At 39.9% G+C, this 20,705-nt stretch overlaps 1 protein-coding gene across 1 annotated transcript in view; it reads right to left on the minus strand.

Moving 5' to 3' along the window:
- Positions 1-20,705, minus strand: part of CERS6 (ceramide synthase 6) — a 141,510-nt gene that overhangs the window by 82,537 nt on the left and 38,268 nt on the right. The window contains exons 2-3 of the mRNA XM_026685070.2: positions 13,052-13,157; positions 6,604-6,734 (exon numbers count right to left, since the gene is read on the minus strand). Of these exons, the coding sequence (XP_026540855.1) occupies positions 6,604-6,734; positions 13,052-13,157 (237 nt within the window). The remainder of the gene's footprint in view (positions 1-6,603; positions 6,735-13,051; positions 13,158-20,705) is intronic.

Consider the following 20,705-nt stretch of genomic DNA (forward strand, 5'->3'; position numbering starts at 1 on the left):
ACGACTCAGAGGTGGACTGAGGAAGAAGACCTGAAATATTTTTAGCCTTAAATAATAAGGATTTAAATAACTGAGGCTTGAACAGACCCACCATAGCCGGCTGCTCAGGGGAAATGCCCTCGTCTTCTGACATTTCCCCCTCCATGGGGTCCACCTGAAATAGGGGCTCAGAATAGTGCAGTGACCCCCTATCGGAACCTTCCTCTTCCCTGAAGGACTGAAAGTCCCCTTCCTCCTCCACCAGGGCCTCCTCACCCTCCAGGCATGGAACGCCCAATTGGAGAGGTACCTGTCCCTGCTGTGATGGTGGACCGGCGATAGGCCTGGTAGACACGGATTCAAATCCAGGCGCCATTCCTTGAGACTCCGACCTTGACAATTGCTGCATGCCTTCAGCGATCCCTTGACGGATGGCGAGTTGCATCCACTCCTTGATACTGTCAGGGATAATAGACGAAGCCGGGTCTTCATGCCGTAGGCCCGCTGCAGTCGGCGTGAAGGTTGCCTCAGGGGCGCGAGGGATTTGGAGACTTCGTGTGGAACTATACCTGGAGGGGGAAGACTGCCCTGGCGGCGGGGGGGGCTGTACAGCAAGAGAGGGAGGGGCAAGAGCTACAGAAGGCGAGTCCTTAGAGCGTTTGCTAAATTCTTTCTCCAGAGCCTTATGACGCCGCAAGGCATCCCTTTGGGAGGCACTGGAGGAATCCTTGTCCCTTGTGTGTAAGTAGTGGGTTTTGGATTTGGCCTTTAAGGAAGGCCCACTAGGATTGCCCTCTGCCATGATACCAAGAAATTAGGGGAGGCGGTTGGTGCGCCTAGGAGTTCGGCCTGTTGCTCAAGCCGGTTTTCCTAAAGTTGGGTCACGTCCCCCTTTTGGAAGGAAAAAGGGAATTTCCCTTAATTATCTATCTGCTAATAATAGTCAAAAAATTTTTTTGAAGGAAAGGTCTTGCCAAAAGGCTAATCTAAGAAAAGAAAAAAATTTGTTTTATTTTTAATTTCTGATTTTTTATTTATTATTATTTTTTGTTATTATTTATTTTATTTTTATTTATTTTTGTTTTTTTGTATTTTTTTTAAGGGTGGGCGGAGCCCAAGGTAGTTAGATATGAAATGAAACCTAATAAAAGACTAACTAAATATTAAACTGTATAAGAGAAGCCAAATGCAACGCTGAGGCCAGTGAAAAAATTAATCCTTCTATAAAGAAAAAGAAATATCACTTGCACAAACGAAAAAAAGGTGGGTGAGGAAGGCCTCCAAAGGCAGCCTCCCAGCGAACTTGGAAGGTACCTGCCTGGGTCTCTGAGCGAGTTACGGGCAATCACAGAACAACACCAACTGAGACAAAAGAGAGTCAAGGGAGAATAACTGGGCACGGAGCCACGGTATTCTCGGCAAATTCAAAGTCCATGCGGCCTATTAATCATGCTGAGGACCAACAGTCAACCATGCAACTTCGAAGCTCACCAAAATGGCGCCGACCACGAGGCGTGCCTAAAATGGCCGCCCACAATGGCGCTAATAGCCCAGAGACACACCAGCCCTTAAACTTAAAAAGGAATGAAATTCAGAAGGGCCGGGAGAAGAAGCGGAGCTTCCTCTGATTGCGTTAGTGGGGGGGGGGGGGAGACGCAACGATCGGAAAGATAAAGACAGAAAAAAACGGCTGGCTCCAAGGAGCGCGGTTTGGGAACAGGCAGAGAAGAAGGAGGAGGGGGGGGCAAAGCTCCAACTCCCCCTACCTCTCCCCTGAGGGCGAGAAATCTCGCTAAGGCAACAATTTGGAATCACACAGTCAACGCAAGGAACAAGGATTTAAGAGAAAAAGACAAACCTGATGGCAATTAAGATTAGGAACCTGAAACGGCCAAGGAACAAAATTAGCTGCCTGTCTCGTTGAAGGCTGAGCTAAAACTGGGGGAACGCAAGGAGGAGTCACGTGGAGGAGGGGGGCGTTCCCTCAATTATAGCTCAGCCTGTACGACATGAGACTGGAGCACCTCCCACTCTCTGGATGCTCGCAGCAGTTCTACGGAGAACGGGCCACCCGTTTTAGCCAGCAGAGTACTGCTGGAGGCTGGGGAGGCCAAAAACTGGCCATGTGGGGACATCCGTGCGGCCTGTTTTTAGCTAGGAGAGTGCTGCAGGACGTCATGGAGGCAGAAAACGAGATGCGGGAGAGGTGTGCGTGGCCCGTAAGCCCATTTTGGCTGGCAAAGTGCTGCAGGAGGCATCCATCCCGTCTCCCCTCCTTGTTCCCCCACCACTGGCTTGCAGAGGAGAACTACAATGCTGATCGTGCCCGCAAAGAAATCCAATTTGACACCCCTGCTCTAGTGTGTGCTCTCTGCTAACAGCTCTTCACAACAGCTACAGACCTAGTCCTCAGCCTCTCTGCATTATGATGCTTTCACAACTTATACAGATGTGATTTTGCAAGCGTAACCTGTTTTTCAATGGATTAAGTAGTTTTTATAGGACCATAATGAGTATCATGGAGGAAGATGGGATTCCTAGGCCAAGTGAAGCACAAGTTAATCATTGAAAAAAGTTCAAATAGCGGCCAAAGTATAATAGAAGACATCAGGCTTTCCCATTTGCTTAAACATTTAGCAAGAGAGAAAGCAATGATTTTCCCCACTTTGTGTTGTGTTAGGATTTTCCAATCATTTTTCCCCTGCACTGTATGTCATTTAACTCATGTAGAATGGAATGGAATGGAATGGAATGGAATGGAATGGAATAGAATAGAATAGAATAAAATAGAATAGAATAGAATAGAATAGAATTCTTTATTGGCCAAATGTGATTGGACATACAAGGAATTTGACTGGTACATATGCTCTCGCATAAAGGAAAAAAAATACATTTATCAAGAATCACAACACTTAGTGATAGTCATTACTAATAAGCAATCAAATCATAATAGGAAACAAATAAAACAATATAAATTGTAAAGATACAAGCAACACAGTTATAGTCATAAGTGGGAAGAGATAGGTACTAGGAAGTGTTATTATAATCTAGTAGTAGAGGAATAATAGTAACAGTAAAAAAGTTGACAGCGTTGAGGGAATCAGTTGTTTAGCAGAGTGATGGCATTTGGAGAAAAACTGTCCTTCTGTCTAGTTGTTCTGGTGTACAGGGCCCTATAGCGTCGTTTTGAGGGTGGAAGTTGAAACAATTTATCTCCAGGATGTGAGGGGTCTATAGATATACCTATGTGTTAAGAAGATTTGCTGCAGATGGCAGGGAAACATTCTTCAGAATGAGAGGTCCTGATTCTGTCAACATAGCTTTACAATATAGTAGAATGGATTTGTTTGATTGTAATTCCTATCCAGTTTACCCTGTGAGATCAATATCAATCTTGCAAATTTGAAAGTACAATTTTCTCCCAAGTCTCCTTTACAGCTGGGAAACTAATGGAGGGTTTCTTCTGACCCTCGTGCCCTGCTCACTAACTATTTGCAAGCTGTGCTGTCTCTTATCTGCCCATTCCCTTGGCAGCATCTCTTGGCTTATTATCAAAATCTTTCTCACATTCCATCACATTGCTACACTCCAGAAATTCCCTGAAGGATTCCCAGCCCTGTATTAAAATGATTGCTATCCTTAACTAATCACATTCCAGGTCTCCCAGTTTCCCATCCTGGTATAATTGCTTACAGTTTTTGAGAATATTAAGAAAACGAATTGACCAGGTAATGTGGTGGCTTAATGAATTGAATTAAATAAGCGGATCAGTCAGACAAGTTTCTTTCAGAGATTCTGTTTTAGCTTTCATTTTTTGTTTGCTTTCATTATTTGTTTTGACCCTGAGTGTAATAAAGTGTCATAGTCACTAAATAGGGCAGACAGGCAGAAGATTAGCTGAGCACTACTAGAAGTCAGAAAACATGATTAAAAACTCCTTGATTTCACAACACTTCGACAGACTGTCTATTCTCAGTCACCTAGGTCATGATTGTCCCAAAGGTGCTTTTAAAAAAAGACAACTGGACTTTCTTTGTTTTTCCTTGGAAACATTTCACTTCTCATCTGAGACATGAAAAGTTTTCAAAGAAAAACAAAAAATATATGAAGTTTTCCAAGTGAAAAACTGATCACCCTAGACCAAACTAAATCCAAAAATGTTAAGGAATTCCTGGTGGCTTGGCATTAGGCAAATTAGCCATCAATGGACTCATTGGAGATAAGCCACACTTATATAGTATTTAAAAAAGCTACAGAAACAAAAAGACCAGAATACATCCTCTCAAGCAGAGATTAACATCAGACAATCAAGAAGAAAATGATACCCTAATCAAGGAAATATTGAGGAGAAAACTACATCCCATCAACATTGGCAGGGCAAGCTAATGCCAAGATAATGATAATGGAAAAAACAGCAACAGAGGAAGATAGAAGGAGTACCATCTTCTCTAAGTTCTGTTTTTCTTTTTCTTATATTTGTGTGCAAGTAACAGATAAGTTTGGCTTGTGTTAATGAAAGTTAAACTCCCTTGAAGACATGGGACAAAAATGATTGGGTTTAAAGACTTGTGAAAGAATTGTATGTTTGGACAATTACTGTTGATTATAAATGGCTACATATAAATTAGATTTTCAGCTTTCTTCTGCTGTCTTTCAGGTCACTTAGCAGGAAGCAAACTAGCAAGAACGTTCACATGAAAAAGCAACCGTTTTCTGGCAGGGCAACCTAAAGACATACTGAATAATTAAGGAATAATCTGGAATTTCTGTAGCTTGCACAGAAGTTATGGCCCTGCACATTTCATGAAGAAGACCTTATTATTATGCAATCACAGGGTGATCCAGCCTAGAATGAAACTATCTGATGCAACTCCTGCTGTTCTGGCAATCAGCTTGTTTGATTCATAAGTGCATGTGTTCCAAACATTATTTTATTATTTTAAGTATCATAGCCCTATGATGTCGAGTTTCTGCCTTAGAAGGCTTTTATATGTGGACTAGGATGCTTAAGATGTGTGTGGTACTTTGAATATTTAAAAACACCATTAGACCTGTATTTTTTTCAAGCATTTTCACAAGGCTTTATACACAAAGGTCTATGCATGTATGTGCATTTATAGATAACGCTATAGCATCCTGTCCCTGACTCATCTAATTTAAGCCGGACAGATACAGATGGATGTGAAACACCCTCATCACCCTTTATTTTTCTGTCATGCTCTTCAGCCACTTATGCCTAAGAGCTTCTAGATGGTTCAGAATGAGAAAGACTGCTGCCAGCCAACTGCCAATAGGCAAAATAATGTTTGCCCCAATTGACGTTGTCAGGCTACAATTCAAAATAAATTTTAAATACACCTTCTGCCTAGATTCCTTCCTTGAGTGCATTGACTCAAAATTCTGATTGAAAATTCAGCTCATATTTTGAAACTAAACCAAAATCAGCAAGCTATGCCTGATGGTACTGAGATACATAGGTAAAGGAGAAGCTATCCCTTCCCTAGAGCCTGTTAAAAATATAAAAATCTTTGCAGACAGTAAAAAAAAAAAAAAGTACCAATGACTTGTTCTAGTTCTCTTAAATTGCCACCTTCTCTAAAATCTCTGTCTCAAGATAGTTTTGATTCAATGGTACATTGAAATACACCCTTAGCTGGGATCTGTCAAATAGTCTTTAGCTAACAGATCTGGCAAACCAAATGAAATTGTGGTCCAGGAACGAAGGCTAAAAGCATCTTTATTGAGGTAGTCTATAAGAGATTTTTGTAAGTCTGATTGCACTGTACCTCTGCTTTTTATAGTTCAGTGGATCAGAGAGGCATCTGCCTGAGCTGCATCCGAACAGTATCTCATTCTGGACTTTAAAAAAATGCTTCTTTGGCCAAGGCAATGATTCCTGCATTCTGTCAGGGGATAGGTCAGGGCCATCATCCTTCCTCTCTAAATACGTGGATCCAGTGGGAAGCTGCCATTTTCTACAGATTCAGAGCATAAGATTGAATGGAAGGATTTTTTTCCACAAGAAAGGAATAAACATTAAGTCCTGCCATCTAAGTAGAGGAAGCGAGTTAACGTCATCCTGGCAATAGAGACTGAGAGCAGTCTGATTCAGAGGAGAAGTTTAAATTTTGACAGGAACTTTATGTCTTGATTTTGTGCCCTTTAAAGCCTCTAAATCTAAAACAATGAAATGAATTAAAAAAGAAACAAACAGAAAATTTGTCTCCACTGACTCTACAGATTGTAAAATCACAGCAGCCACACTACTCGATCATAGAAGTTCTGCTAAGAGTGACTGAAGATTACTTTTTAGTTTTACAGCAATTTCTGTATAATAGTTGATTCTGTGTTCAAATGTGGGAAATAAATCCTGCGACATCCTTATTCTATTGGATTCCAATTTTGTTTAGAGAGCTGTAACTTACATCTATGCTTTCAAAGAAAATGTGTTTCAATTATACGGAACAAAAGTCAATTTGAAAAGAGGGAAAAGAGTTTATCCGCTTTAATAAACAATATATAATATCCCCAAAAATCCATGCAACTTGAGATGAAGAGACTTCTCTTCCATCGAGACTTGAGTAAGGAAAAATAGAAACAAAGAGGAGGAAAAGAATTCCTTACAGGCTCTCGCAGAACTTCCTAAGAATGCTTGGTTTTTCCTGGTTGCGTCTCTGTCGAAACCAGCGCTGAATACTGCGCACATCCCAGTCTAGCTGCTTGGATAGCCCTTCCAGCCTTTTTTCATCTGGATGCTTTAAAAAAAAAAGAGTCAAAAAGTTACTCTTCTGAGGAGACTTCACAAAATTCCAATTGGTACTTTCCCCCAAAACTAAGCAGTTAAGTTATGCATGCAAAACAGAAAATGCCCTTCCATGGACGATTTTCTGTCTTAACCATACTTTAATTTAAAATATAAGCTGCAAAGTTGCTTGGGTGGTCCTTATATTTTAACAAAATAATTGGGAATAGCGAATACTCTTATTAAATCACGCTTTCAATTGTATGCTAATTTTAATGTCTTATTTGCTCCATTTATTATGGAATACAGCTCAATGTTTTTTTGCCTTCTGTTTTTTGTGATGTTGTTTTTAAATTCACTCATTTTCCACTGGGCCTACTGGCTAGAAATTTGGGGACCTGTTACCCAAATTCTCTGGATAGCTCCAGGATGGGAATGGCTACTCACGCTTGTTTATTTTTGCTTCACTCATACACTATATGTTTAGGGTTTTTTTCCCCATCCTTTACAGCTTTGCAGGGTACCCATCTCACAAAATGATCACAAAATACTAACTTATTTCTTCATGGATGATTCGTAATTCTACAAATTCCCTTTCCAGAGAATAAAAACGCATTAATAGTAATAAAAGTAGACCTCACTTATTGACCTCTTATTTAGTGACCATCCTAAAATTACGATGGTGCTGTAAATGGAGATTTACATCCTCAAAATTTTAGATGTTGCAGCATCCCAGCACTTATGTGGGACTGCCATTTGCAATTTTCACAGCTGGATTCTGACAAGCAAAACCACTGGGGAAGCTTTCAGGAAGTCGCAAGTCGTGGTCACTTAACAACTGTGAGTGATTTTCTTAATGAGCACAGTCAGCAGTGATATCATAAATTGGCGTAGTTGTGAGACATGCTTAATGACCACACCACTTAGTGACAGAGTTGGTGACTCCAATTGTGAGGACTACCTGTATTTTTAAGCATCGTTATGTATTGTCCTAAAGGGTACCTCAAAGTGTAAGTTTTGGATATTCCCTCCTATTGTTTCTTAAAATGTTCAGGATTGTGGAATGCTATTTTTTAAAATTAAAAATACCTATAATTCATTTTGTTAAAGGGGGAAAATCAAAGAAATAAAAAGATATTCTATATACTCTGGTACATTTAGTTTTTTATAAATCATAATGGAGTGCATGATGTTGCATGTTGATATATTTAAACACATTTAAACATTAAAATACATTAAAACCCGGTGGCATATTCCATCCATTTCTGAAGTGAGATTTGTTAAAGTGATACAATGAGTATAACATTTAGTTTATTTTTGTATTTAGTCTTAGTTGCAGGGAATGTTAAAGTTCAGTTTTATAATGATATATTGAAGGAAAAGACAGATGTTCTTTAAATGTCTTTTCACTTAAGCTCATGTTCTGTAAACTTACACCAAAAAGTCTTCTACTTACTATTTTTTTCTCAACTGTTTATGACATCTGAGCAAAAATTTGCCAACATCTTGCTTTTGATCTTGGAATTAGCTTGTGATAAATTGTATATTTACTTGGTGTGCTACAGAACATTGTTTAAGAAATTATTTGTATAGATCCGAAATCTAATTTTTTACAGAGTCTATATAAAGGTAGATTAGTACTCAAGGTTTTGGGTTTCTGTCTGGACTATCTTGAGGGGCTGACAGTAAGTCATCTGATGGCAATTATATGCTGGTAGGAAAGGCATGAAAAAGAAGGAAGGCAGTCAACTAACAAGCAACTGGGTCCAAATATGCATTCTTTTCAATTTCTTGCTTTATAAATTGTGTGGTTCATAGGAGAACAGTTCTTCTGACCAGGTATTATTTATAACTAAAGGGATTATTTATATAAAAAAAGGGCACAAGTGATTTATTACTATATAAAGTATGTCATGAAAGTTTGAAAGTTTGAAATTGCCAACAAATATGTGGCAGAGCTGGTCCAGTGGTTATTTAATGTTATTGGTAGAAGTGAATGCTATGAACATTTTATGATGGTTGTTAAAGATAAACATTCTATAACTCCATGACAATTGTTCATAAAATGACTATTACCCTGGATTTCAATCCCTGACACCACCTGTTTCCATACATCCTCTCATAAATTATATTTGTGTTTTAATATTTTGCCCTTTTTTGGCTCAGAAATTTAGTATTAAATTTTGCTATTATAATCAAAATTCTTAATCAAATTTAGCTATACACTGGAAATTGGTACAGTTTTCAAATACAAAAGCTGGATTGGTACAACATGCTAACCAAAATCAAGCAATCTTTCAAATTGAGCTAAGATTTTAGATAAGCCCATTAATCTGTGTGTCAAATGTCTCCGGTGTGGTATGTTTTACTTCTTTTCCTTTTTATTGCTTTAATCTTTCCTAGCAAGCCTGAATTGCTTGGCAGATATAATTGCTTGGTCGTATAATTTGAATAAATAAATATAAATGGAATATTCTGATACAGCATATTTGGAATTGGCCTTAAGATTGTGATGACTCACTACATACATTCCAGCAACAGTAAGTGGAATTGGAATTGAGAAGCATCTTAACATGAGCATGGAGTCTAGCACAATAGACGGTGTTTGTTTAGAATTTGAAATCAGTTCAGTTCCTTAGGTGAAATAGTCAAAGGCAGACACCATAATACTTCAGAATTTTGGACAGTTTGATCTTACAATTTCAGAAGACAGAAAGGTAACACAGAAGGACAATTCTATCTAATAACCTGTTTGCCTGCATATTCCAGAGACCAATGAAACATTCAACAGAACTGCCCACTAGATCACTAGGCAAAACCCAGGTGTCTTTCCAAAGCCTTCTGGATCCCTCAAGCACCTCTGGTAAGACTTGTGAATTTGTCCATCCTCCCTGCACAAGCTGGTGCTTCTGGTGAACTAATGGAAAGGTATCCAAGCCCTGGTCATATCTCTTATGTTGTGATGTAAAGGCTAGATTAAATGTGAGGCCTGATCCAGTTTTGACTGCAAAGACAGGAAGTTAAAATCACCCAGGACTATCAACCAAGATGAATCCATAACCACCTTTGCAATGAGTTTGAGTGGCTCACAAGGGGACAGTGCTAGGCAGCTCTGAGGATGGTACAGTAGCAGCAGTTCACTTCCTTCCCAAGTTTGTTGTTCTGCTCCAGTCTCACAAATACAGCACTCCTCACACAGTTGTATGCCAGGGTCCCCTCTCCTGGTATATAACTGCCACTCCATCTCTCCCGCCCTGAGTCAAGACCGATGCAGCATATAAAACCTACATGAATAAATTTCGGTGAGATGTATTTTCCACTCCTAATAATGAATGGGATTGAATTTATTACAGATCTGGCATTCCAAAACATTGGCCTGTGCACAGCTTGTCCAGCAATTTGGTCCATATGAGATGGAACTGGAGTGCCTGATTGGAAATGTAGTGCCAGTCCTTCTTGTCCTGCAATGACTTGCTCCTATCTCTTACTACAGTGGCCCCCAACCTTTTGGGTATCAGGGACTGGTTCCAAGAAGAAAGGTTTTTCCGTGGAGTGGATCCCATGGATAGGACTTTGCTTGCTTGCATGGTACAGTTGCTGGCATGTCGCGGACTGGTGCCAGTCCACAGACCAGGGGTTGGGGACTCCTGCCTTATTTTACTCCTCCACCCATCATGTTCACTATTTGCCCTCTTCATATTTGTCTCTCTAAGCCAGGAGTGTCAAACTCAATTTCATTGAGAGCCACATCAGGGTTGTGTTTGACCTCGGAGGGCGGGTGGTGGTGGTGGGTGTGGCCAGGATGTGTGTGGCCATAGTGGATGTTGCCAGCTTGATGTCACTCATGTTGGGGGCATCTGTGGGGAGCAGGACTTCCATGAGACCCTCCCTCACTCTCATTATAATCTTCCTTCCTTCCTTCCTTCCTTCCTTCCTTCCTTCCTTCCTTTCTTCCTTCCTTCCTTCCTTCCTTCTTTTTCCTTCCTATTTCATTCACCTTTCTTCTTTCTTCCCCTCTCTCCCTATTTTTCCTTCCTTGGTATCTTCCCATCTTTCCTTCTTTTTCTTTTTCTTTCCTCTTTCCCTTTCTCCTTTCCTGTCCCTTCTTGCATGCTCAAATGCAAAAGGAGAAACATTTCTCCTTTTGTTTTGTTTTTGTTTTGCTAGCCCTCTGCCAGCAAAAATGGAGCCCAGAAGGAGTGCACGCGGCTCCCATGGAGTCCGATTTTGGCCAGAAGGGCCTCCTGCAACCCTCTGCCAGCGAAAATGGAGCTCAGGTGGGTGCGCGCAGCCCCCCTGAGCTCTCTTTTCACTGGCAGAGAGCTGTAGGAAGCCATCGCGGCTGAAAATGAGGCACAGGGGACCTGCGTGCGGCCCCCTGAGCTCCATTTTTGCTGGCAGAGGCACCGTGGGCCGATCCTTTGCTGTTTCCAGTCAGGCCCTGTGGGCCAGATCTAAGCACCCCTCAAACTGGATGCAGCCCGGCCCTTGAGTTGGACACCCATGCTCTAAGCTATTCATCTCCTCTGTCACTATCCTAGGCCTGCACTGGGTAATCATATATTGATTTCAGAATTGTTACACCTGGCAGCTATAGTCAGGCATAGCCAGGCTCCAATGGAGGTGACTCTTGAACTACGCAGGTACAACTTCCAGATTGTTTTTCCCATTCTTCTTTTCTTTCAATATCAGTTCTATAAATATAGGTAGTCCTTGGCTTATGACCGGTCTCTTTTAACAACCATTCTGAAATGGTGGCCTTGGAAATTGTGCTTTATAGTCCATAAACACTTCCAGCTGTGTCAGGCCTCCCCTCCTTGCAGTCACATGAATGCGATCTGAGTGTCTGGCAACTTGTTTATGCTTACAACCAGTTACCAAGTGCCCCATGATCATGTGATCACCATTTGCAATCTTCTGCTGGCTCCCTGTTATAGGTGAAAATTTGGTTATTACACCTGAGAATACAAAGAGCCGAACCGAAGCCATTTTGTGTCCGCAGTCTGAACTTTTAAAGTTCAGAACATTTATGCAATGTGTTTTCTGCTAGAAATTATACAAGGTTGCAAAACTTTGTGCTTGGCATAAGTTAGAGATATGTGCTGGATCGCTTTGACATTATAAGTCACATTAAGAGAAATTAATGACCTTCTTATAATCTTCTGATATTTGAATAATAGGAAATCTGAAGATAAATGTGAAGGAAAGAACGTTGGGGGATTTCCAATGGCAAGTGGGGGGAAGTTATGTGGAAAGACCCACAACTTTCCTATGGGATTCTATGTAATTTTGATATGAAAAACAAGATGTGTTGTGTAACTGTTTATGTAACCATTTATGGGTATAAAAATGTGGGTCTTATTGGAAAGGGTGTCCCTTTTTCCTCATACTGTGTTCAGTGTGGGTTGAAGGTGATCGGTACTGCAGTATCTAACTCAATAAAAGCCAGTTACGTGTCTTCAGAATATCAAGTCTGTTGTTTCATTTTCTGCGCTCACTTATCACACTCCCTCAGCAAGTAATTGAGGAAGCCTGCTGGGGAGCTTGCAAGCAGTTGCCACCTGCTGAGAAGCCTTCCTCTCCTCTCTTGAGGCTGACTGAAAAAACTGCCTGCTGGGGGGAATCTCAGCTCTCTGTGGTGTTGAAATTCCCTCCCAGCAGGGCAGCTCCTTGGAGAGAGAAAAGGCTGTGTGTCCGGAAGGAATCATATTCTGCATGGAGCTGAGATTTTGCCCACCCCACCCCACCCCACCCCAGGCATTCTCCTCCCCTCCATCCCCAGGAGGCAAATCTTTCCTTGGGCTGCAGGATTTTAACTCTACTCCTGAAGCCCAATAAAAACTTTTCCCAAGTGGATGCAGAAGGGAAATCCTTGGTTTCCTGGAAGTGCTGGGGCTGTGGTAGTTGAGTGAAGGGGGTCAAGTGGCATCTTGCTTAACAACCACTTTGCTCAACGACTGAGAGTTCAGTCCCAATTGTGGTCGTAAGTTAAGGGTTACCTGTAAATCTTTTTTTCCAGTCAACTCAGTCCAAATGTTTTTTTCCCTCTTTTCTTACTCCTGTCAAATGTGTCTTGCGGTAATTAGTTAGTACACCCTTCACACTAGCACAGAGCCACAAATATAGCCACAGATCCCATCTTATGTAATAGCAGCATTTGGATCATTTGTGAGAGGAAATTAGCAGGGTACTTCTATTACTCATTACTAAAACTATCAAATTAACATGCTAATGAGACAGCTATTCCTAATAATTAATTACATTGTCTTTGATTAACAACCTTTACATTTGACCAAAGCAAATAAAAGGATTTTAAGGAACACGGTTTACCTTTGTGATGGCAGTGAAGACTTTTTCAAGAATAGCATTAGGCTGAGCCTTCTGTGGTCCATTTGCTTGGACTTTTAAGCCTAAAGCACACGGCTTAGCTATAAACCTAAAATGGAGAGAGAAATAGGGAAGAAAAAGAGAAAAATAATTAGGTACATATGACAAATACTTACAAAATAGGGCATTCTATTTATTTCTTCAGCTGCACACAACTCAAATGATGAAATTATTTTGTCTGCAAATGAGTATATTTAACACCAGTATGTTTAACCTGTGCATGTGGGTGTTTTGCTTCCCAGTAGAGAGACTGCTATTAATCTCCCCCTATGTAATTTTGGTACCATGTAACTTTCAGAGTTTATTGTCCTGCAACAGCCTCATGATTTGCTGGGGTAACACATTCCATAAGGCTTTTGCTAGCATGCTGGTCTGCAGCACTGATGTAGTGTCATATGAATAATAGATTTAATTGTTTCAAAAAGCTGATCTTGCTTCGCACCTGCTTCAAAAGCAATATATTGAGAGGAACATTTTGCCAAATACAGATGCCTGCAAATACATGCAGATGAATGTAGGAATAGAGCTATGTTAGTCTACGGTTGCCAAAACCCAGAAAGACTTGGGTGGCATGTTTTCAGCCTAACGCATTTTATTGGAAGGCATAAGTTTTTCTGAGCTACAGCTCACTTCCTAAGATGCATAGAGTGACTAATGTAGGGTTTAAATTGGGGCTGGTGGGGAAAGGGAAGACAAGATAGTTACGCAGATACAGATTACATATGACAACAAGTAAAACAAGCACTTTATCAATTATTATTAGAATTGTAAACAAACAGCAAAGCCTCTTTGGATTCTGTGTAGGACTGCGTAAAATAAGAAATAGAAGTTTGGCATCAGAACAAAAAAAAATAAAGACAAATAATATGAGAGCATTTAAACTTCCTAGGGTACTCCACTACAGATCTCAAATGAGCTGTTTTGGAGCAAAGAAATTCTATCAGCACAGTTGAGCAAGAGACTGCTGAATTCTCATAGAGCAAAAGATCACAAAATCTCTTAACAAGTATATCATCAATTGATCAAGCACCTGCAGTCTGTCTCACAGGTGATTCGCATCAATATAACCACCTTGGCTAACCTGACAACCACAGGTCAGGAACCCATGTATGGACAAGAAATAGACTAGCTTCCAGGTTGACAAAGGAGTTTGACAAGGCTGCATATTCTCCCCTTATTTAACTTGTAGTACTCGAGTTACAACCACAATTGAGCCCAAAATTTAGGTTGCTAAGTAAAAATTTGTTAAGTGCATCGGGCCCCATTTTATGACTTTTCTTGCCATGTTTGTTAAGTGAATCACTGCATTTAAGTTAGTAACATGATAGTTAAGTGATTCTGGATTTTGCTTGTCAGAAGATCACAAAAGGAAATCACATGACTCCAGGACACTGTGTAATAGTCATAAATACGAGCTAGTTGCCAAGCATATGAATTTTGATGATGGGGATACTGCAACTGTCGTAAGTGTGAAAAAATAGTCCTGTCACTTTTTTCAGTGCCATTGTAACTTTGAACACTCATTAAATGAACTGTTGTAAATCGAAGACAAACTATATGCTGAATACATATTAAGGGAAGTTGGATTGGAAGAAGATGTGCAGGAAGAAGAGAAGAGAAGATCAATAACTTGTACTATGCTGATTATCCTAATAGCTGAAAATGCAAATGATCTTCAAGTCCTAGTATTAAAAATAAAAAAGCACAGTGGAAAAAAATGAGACTAAAATGAAATATAAAGAAGACCAAACTAATAACAACAGGTAGAACAACCAGCTTTAGAATTGACAATGAAGATACTGAAGTGGAAGACAGATTCTGCCATTTAGGATCAACCATCAAGAATAAAGGAATTCTTGTAGTCAAGAAATATGCCACAGGATGAGCATTTGATAGAGCAGCCACGAAGGCCTTGGAAAAGATATTCAAACGCCATGGTGTGTCAATTCTACCAAGAACAGTATTGTGCAAGGCACGGTATTCCTTGTAACATCCTATGGAAGCAAAAATTGTTCTTTAAGATGCAGGAATGGAAGGATATTGATACCTCTGAACTTTGCTGTTGGGGAAGACTCCTAAGAATATTTATTTATTTATTTATTTTATTTGTCAGTCGCTTACAAGGTAATAGATATAAGTATAAACATGAGTAAGAATACAGGAAATAGGTACGAATAAATGGGGACAATAGGACAGGGACGGTAGGCACAATGGTGCACTTATGCACGCCCCTTACAGGCCTCTTAGGAATGGGGTGAGGTCAATAGTGAGGTTAAAGTTTGAGGTTAAAGGACAGGGGGCTAGAGGATGTAACAACAGAGTAGTGCATTCCAGGCATTGACCACACTGTTGCTGAAGTCGTACTTTCTGCAATCAAGCTTGAAGTGGTTTACATTGAGTTTGTATCTGTTGTGTGCTCTTGTATTGTTGCGGATGAAGCTGAAGTAGTCATTGACTGGTAGGACATTGTAGCAGATAATTTTGTGTGCTACACTTAAGTCCAACCATAAGCGGCATAGTTCAAGGTTGTCCAAGCCCAGAATCTCAAGCCTGGTGATAGAGGGTATTTTGTTGTGAGCAGAGGAGTGTAGTACTCTTCTTGTGAAATACTTCTGGACTCGCTCGATTGTATTAATGTCTGATATGCAGTGCGGATTCCAGACTGATGAGCTGTATTCGAGTATTGGTCTGGCAAAAGTTTTGTATGCTCTAGTTAGCAATTCGATATTTCCGGAGAAGAAGCTTCGTAAGATTAGATTTACAACTCTTAATGCCTTTTTGGCAATGCTGTTACAGTGAGCTCTGGCGCTTAGGTCATTTGATATGAGAACTCCAAGGTCCTTGACAGAGTGAGGATCATCAATGAGGTCATATCCATCTAGTTTGTATTTGGTGTACTGATTTTTTTTACCAATGTGTAGGACAGAGCATTTGTTGGTCGAGATTTGGAGTTGCCAGATGATTGACCATTCAGACACATAATCAAGGTCACTTTGAAAGATAGTAGCATTGTCAGTGGTGTTAAATAGTTTTATGTCATCTGCAAAGAGGACGCAGTTGTTTATAAGGTGATCACAAAGGTCATTTATATAAAGTATAAAGAATGTGGGTGCTAGAACGCTGCCTTGGGGGGCACCGCTGTTAACTAGAGCAGGGTTTGATATAGCGCTCCCTATTTTTACTATTTGTTGCCTGTTTGACAGGAATGCAGTAATCCACTTATTCAGGAATCCGGAAATGCCATAAGAGTTTAGTTTTAACAGCAGTTTCTCGTGTACCACTGAATGAGAGGCTTTGCAGAAGTCTATGTAAATTGTGTCTATAGCTTTACCCTGTCAAATAGAGTAGTCCATATGTTTTTGCAGTGTAGGAGTTGTAGATTGCAGGACAATTTTTTCCTGAAGCCAAATTGTTTTTTGGAGAGTAGGTTGTTTGACTCTAAGTGGAGAGTGATGAATTGGTTAATGATTGATTCCATGACTTTGCACGTCACACAACAGTGAGATTGGTCTGTAGTTTTCAAACAGGCTGGGGTCACCTTTTTTGAAGATAGGGATGACCGTAGCTAAGGATCATAGGTTTGATAAGGAGCTGATTCTGAATGATATCTCATATATAATGCTTAGGGGTTCCGCTATGGCAGAGGAGAGCTTTTTTAAGAAGCATGCACATAATCCATCGGGGCCAATAGATAGGGATGATTTTAGGTTTCGTAGTGCCTTTTCTACGTTATCTTCTGTAAAGTCAATATGTAGTAGGTCATTACAGTTAGTTGTGGTATGACTAGGAAATGTGGGGCATGAACCATTGCTGTTTACAAAGATTGAACTCATGGATAGTCAAGAAAACAGGAGTTATGGAGGAAACCTGGATTTTTCTAGACCTCCTTTTGAATAATTAGACTCCATGATAAAACATGGAAGTTTCATGAAGTTCATTTGTAGAAAGACTGCATTTGTGGAGCAGCAGCCATTGAACATATTGGATATCATATATTCTTTTAGACTTCAAACTGTACTCTGAAGGAAGAGCTGCTTGCTTAGATTCTTACTTAAAAACTAAAAAATCCTGGGACACTTGGGAGAAACTGTGTTTACTTTTTGCAGGGAAGAAACCTACACATCACTAGCAAGATTGCACTCTTTTATTTCAAAGACCATCTTGAAGAGGACAGAATATTTAGATCAGCTTGAATTAACCATAAGGGTAATGATTTAACTATGACAGGTCCTATTGTTTTCTTTGCATCCATTTGTATGTCTGTGTTAGTTTCATATTTTGATTATGGTCAAATGACTAAATCAATAGTTTCTATTCTAACTATAAATGATAATTACAAGATGTAACAGAGACTCAGCTTTTGTTATCCCAGGGTTCTAGTCTATTAAAACACAAGAGTCCCTAAGAGGGGAATTGTTTCATTTCTTTGATGAGGAAAAAAGGAGACAATCAAAGGATTCCGCACTGAACTCAAAAAACGTCTAGACAATGGAGAGAAGGACCTGTACATTGACTACCATGCTGACTGTATCAAAAGTAAGTCACACAACCCGCAACTCAGCTTTAACCTTCAACCACAACCCTACCTCAACCAATCCACCATCACCCAAGACTAGGCACGCACGCCCCTAACTACCTCACTTCCAACTACTGCTGGCCTTAAATGCAAGCTACTCAATGCAAGAAGCCTCGCGAATAAAATACCTGAATTTTTCCTCTTACTAAATATGGCTAAATTCGACATTATATTTGTCTGTGAAACATGGCTCAACGCATCTCTCCCTGACTCCATTACCACAGTAAGAGACTATCATGTTTACCGATCAGATCGTGAAATTCGTAGAGGAGGTGGTGTTGCTATCTTCTATAAAAAGTCCTTACATCTAAAAAATATCCAAGTTACCCAGGAGCTTGCTCTTCCTGAGAACATCATCTGTGAACTATCCTTAAATATCACATTTCGATTCTTACTATGTTACAGAACACCTGATTATGACATCGAACATGTAAACAAGCTAAATACACTACTAACATGGGCAGCATCCTGCCCATACCCTTTTATCTTTCTTGGTGATTTCAATCTACCTCATATTGACTGGACCCTAAATGAATGTACAACTGAAACCATACACACAACCTTCTACAATGCTGTTACAAATCTGGGACTGGAACAACTAGTAACCAACAACACTAGACTAATCAACTGCCTCGATCTCATCTTCTGCAATAGTTTGAATTTAATTTATGGAATACAAACTAAAGAACCCTTTTCCAGCAGTGACCACAATATGATTGACTTTTGTCTCAATATACGTCCACACAAAAACCACCACAATGACGTAATCCCCAATTATAACTTCAAAAAAGGCAACTATGTTCTTATAGACAACGATCTCTCATCCCTTGATTGGCAATCTCTATTCACTGGATGCAATACTGTTGAAGACCATTACAACATATTTTTACTTGAAGTCAAAAGAGTCATCAAACTATATGTACCAACAACAACTCCCAAAACAAAACAAAAAAACAGATTACCCATAACAATAAGGAAATTACCCATAACAATAAGGAAATCCAAAAAGAGATCACTCTGGCGGAAAAACAAATCTGGTCACGTTGCCAATTTCAAAAGCCGATACAAAAATTTATGCCACCAAATAAAGACTGAATGCACCAATTATCACATTAAACAAGAGGAAAACCTTCTATGCACCAATTCCACCAGCGCTTTTTACAATTTTGTAAACAACAAACTAAAAGACTCAAGGTCCATCCCACCCCTGATAGGACCTAATGGTAAAGACTGCAACGACGACACCATTAAAGCCAACATCTTTAACACATTCTTCGGCTCAGTATTTGTAAACAGCAATGGATCATGCCCAGTATTTCCTAGCCGAACCACAGATAACTACAATGATCTAATACATATCGATTTTACAGAAGACAATGTTGAAAAAGCACTACGCAATCTAAAACCATCTCTATCTATTGGACCGGATGGAATATGTGCCTACTTCTTAAAAAAGCTATCCACTGCCATAGCCAAACCTCTAAGCATAATCTTTGAAAAATCTTTCAGGACCAGCTCCTTGCCTAACCTATGGTCACAAGCCACGGTCATCCCCATCTTCAAAAAGGGAGACCCCAGCCTAGTTGAAAATTACAGACCAATCTCCTTATGCTGCGTCACCTGTAAAGTCATGGAATCAATTATTAACCAATCCATCATCCTCCACTTAGAGACAAACAACCTACTCTCCAATAAACAATTTGGTTTCAGGAAAAAACTATCCTGTAATCTGCAACTCTTACACTGCAAAAACATATGGATGACACAACTCGATCAGGGCAAAGCAATAGACGCAATCTACATAGACTTCTGTAAAGCCTTTGATTCAGTGGTACACGACAAACTACTCCTAAAAATAAAATCCTATGGTATCTCTGGACAACTGCATAACTGGATAGAAGCATTCCTGGCAAACAGACAACAAATGGTCAAAATTGGGAGTGTCCTATCAAATTCTGTACCTGTCAATAGTGGTGTTCCCCCAAGGCATTGTTCTAGGACCAACTCTCTTCATACTCTACATAAATGACCTCTGTGATCATATTAAGAGCAACTGTGTTCTTTTCGCTGATGAAGTAAAGCTGTTCAATACCACAGACAATACTGCTACCCTTCAAAAAGATCTTGACTATGTATCAGAATGGTCAAACAAATGGCAACTTCAAATCTCAACAAATAAATGTTCTGTCTTACATATTGGCAAAAAAAAATCAGAAAATAAAATACAAGCTGAATAGTCAAGATCTTGTTGATGATCCAAGCTCTGTAAAGGACCTTGGAATACTCATCTCTAATGATCTAAGTGCTAGAGCCCACTGTAACTACATAGCCAAAAAGGCATTAAGAGTTGTTAACCTAATCCTACGTAGCTTTTTCTCTGGTAATATCACACTACTAACTAGAGCATACAAAACATTTGCTAGACCAATACTCGAATACAGCTCATCAGTCTGGAACCCACATTACATATCTGATATTAGCACAGTTGAGAAAGTCCAGAAATATTTCACAAGAAGAGTTCTCCACTCCTCTACTCGTTGTAGAATACCTTATGCCAGCAGACTTGAAATTCTAGATCTAGAAAACCTTGAATTACGCCATCTTCGGTCTGATCTAAGCATGGTTTATAAAATCATACATTGCAATGTCCTACCTGTCAATGAATACTTCAGCTTCAACCATAACAACACAAGAGCACACAATAGATACAAACTCAAGGTTAACTGCACCAAACTTGATTGCAGGAAATACGACTTCAGCAACAGAGTGGTCAATGTCTGGAATACTCTACCTGACTCTATTGAGTTGGACGGGAAAGGCATTTTGTTGTAAGGCACTATTCAGGGTACACTTATAATCAGCACAGATGTGGACTGACCCATCTGGCTTTACGGGGGTGACTATAGGGGCTTCCCATTTAGCATGGTCTACTGGTTCCAGTATGCCCTGCTCTATTAATTTGTCAAGTTGTTTGTCTATTTTTGGCTGTAACCCGAATGGCATCCTGCACGGTTTGAGCCT

Source organism: Notechis scutatus, chromosome 1 (assembly GCF_049901735.1).
Source record: "Notechis scutatus isolate UNSWTSFEM ecotype Mainland chromosome 1, rNotScu1.2, whole genome shotgun sequence".
NCBI classification, from domain to species: domain Eukaryota; kingdom Metazoa; phylum Chordata; class Lepidosauria; order Squamata; family Elapidae; genus Notechis; species Notechis scutatus.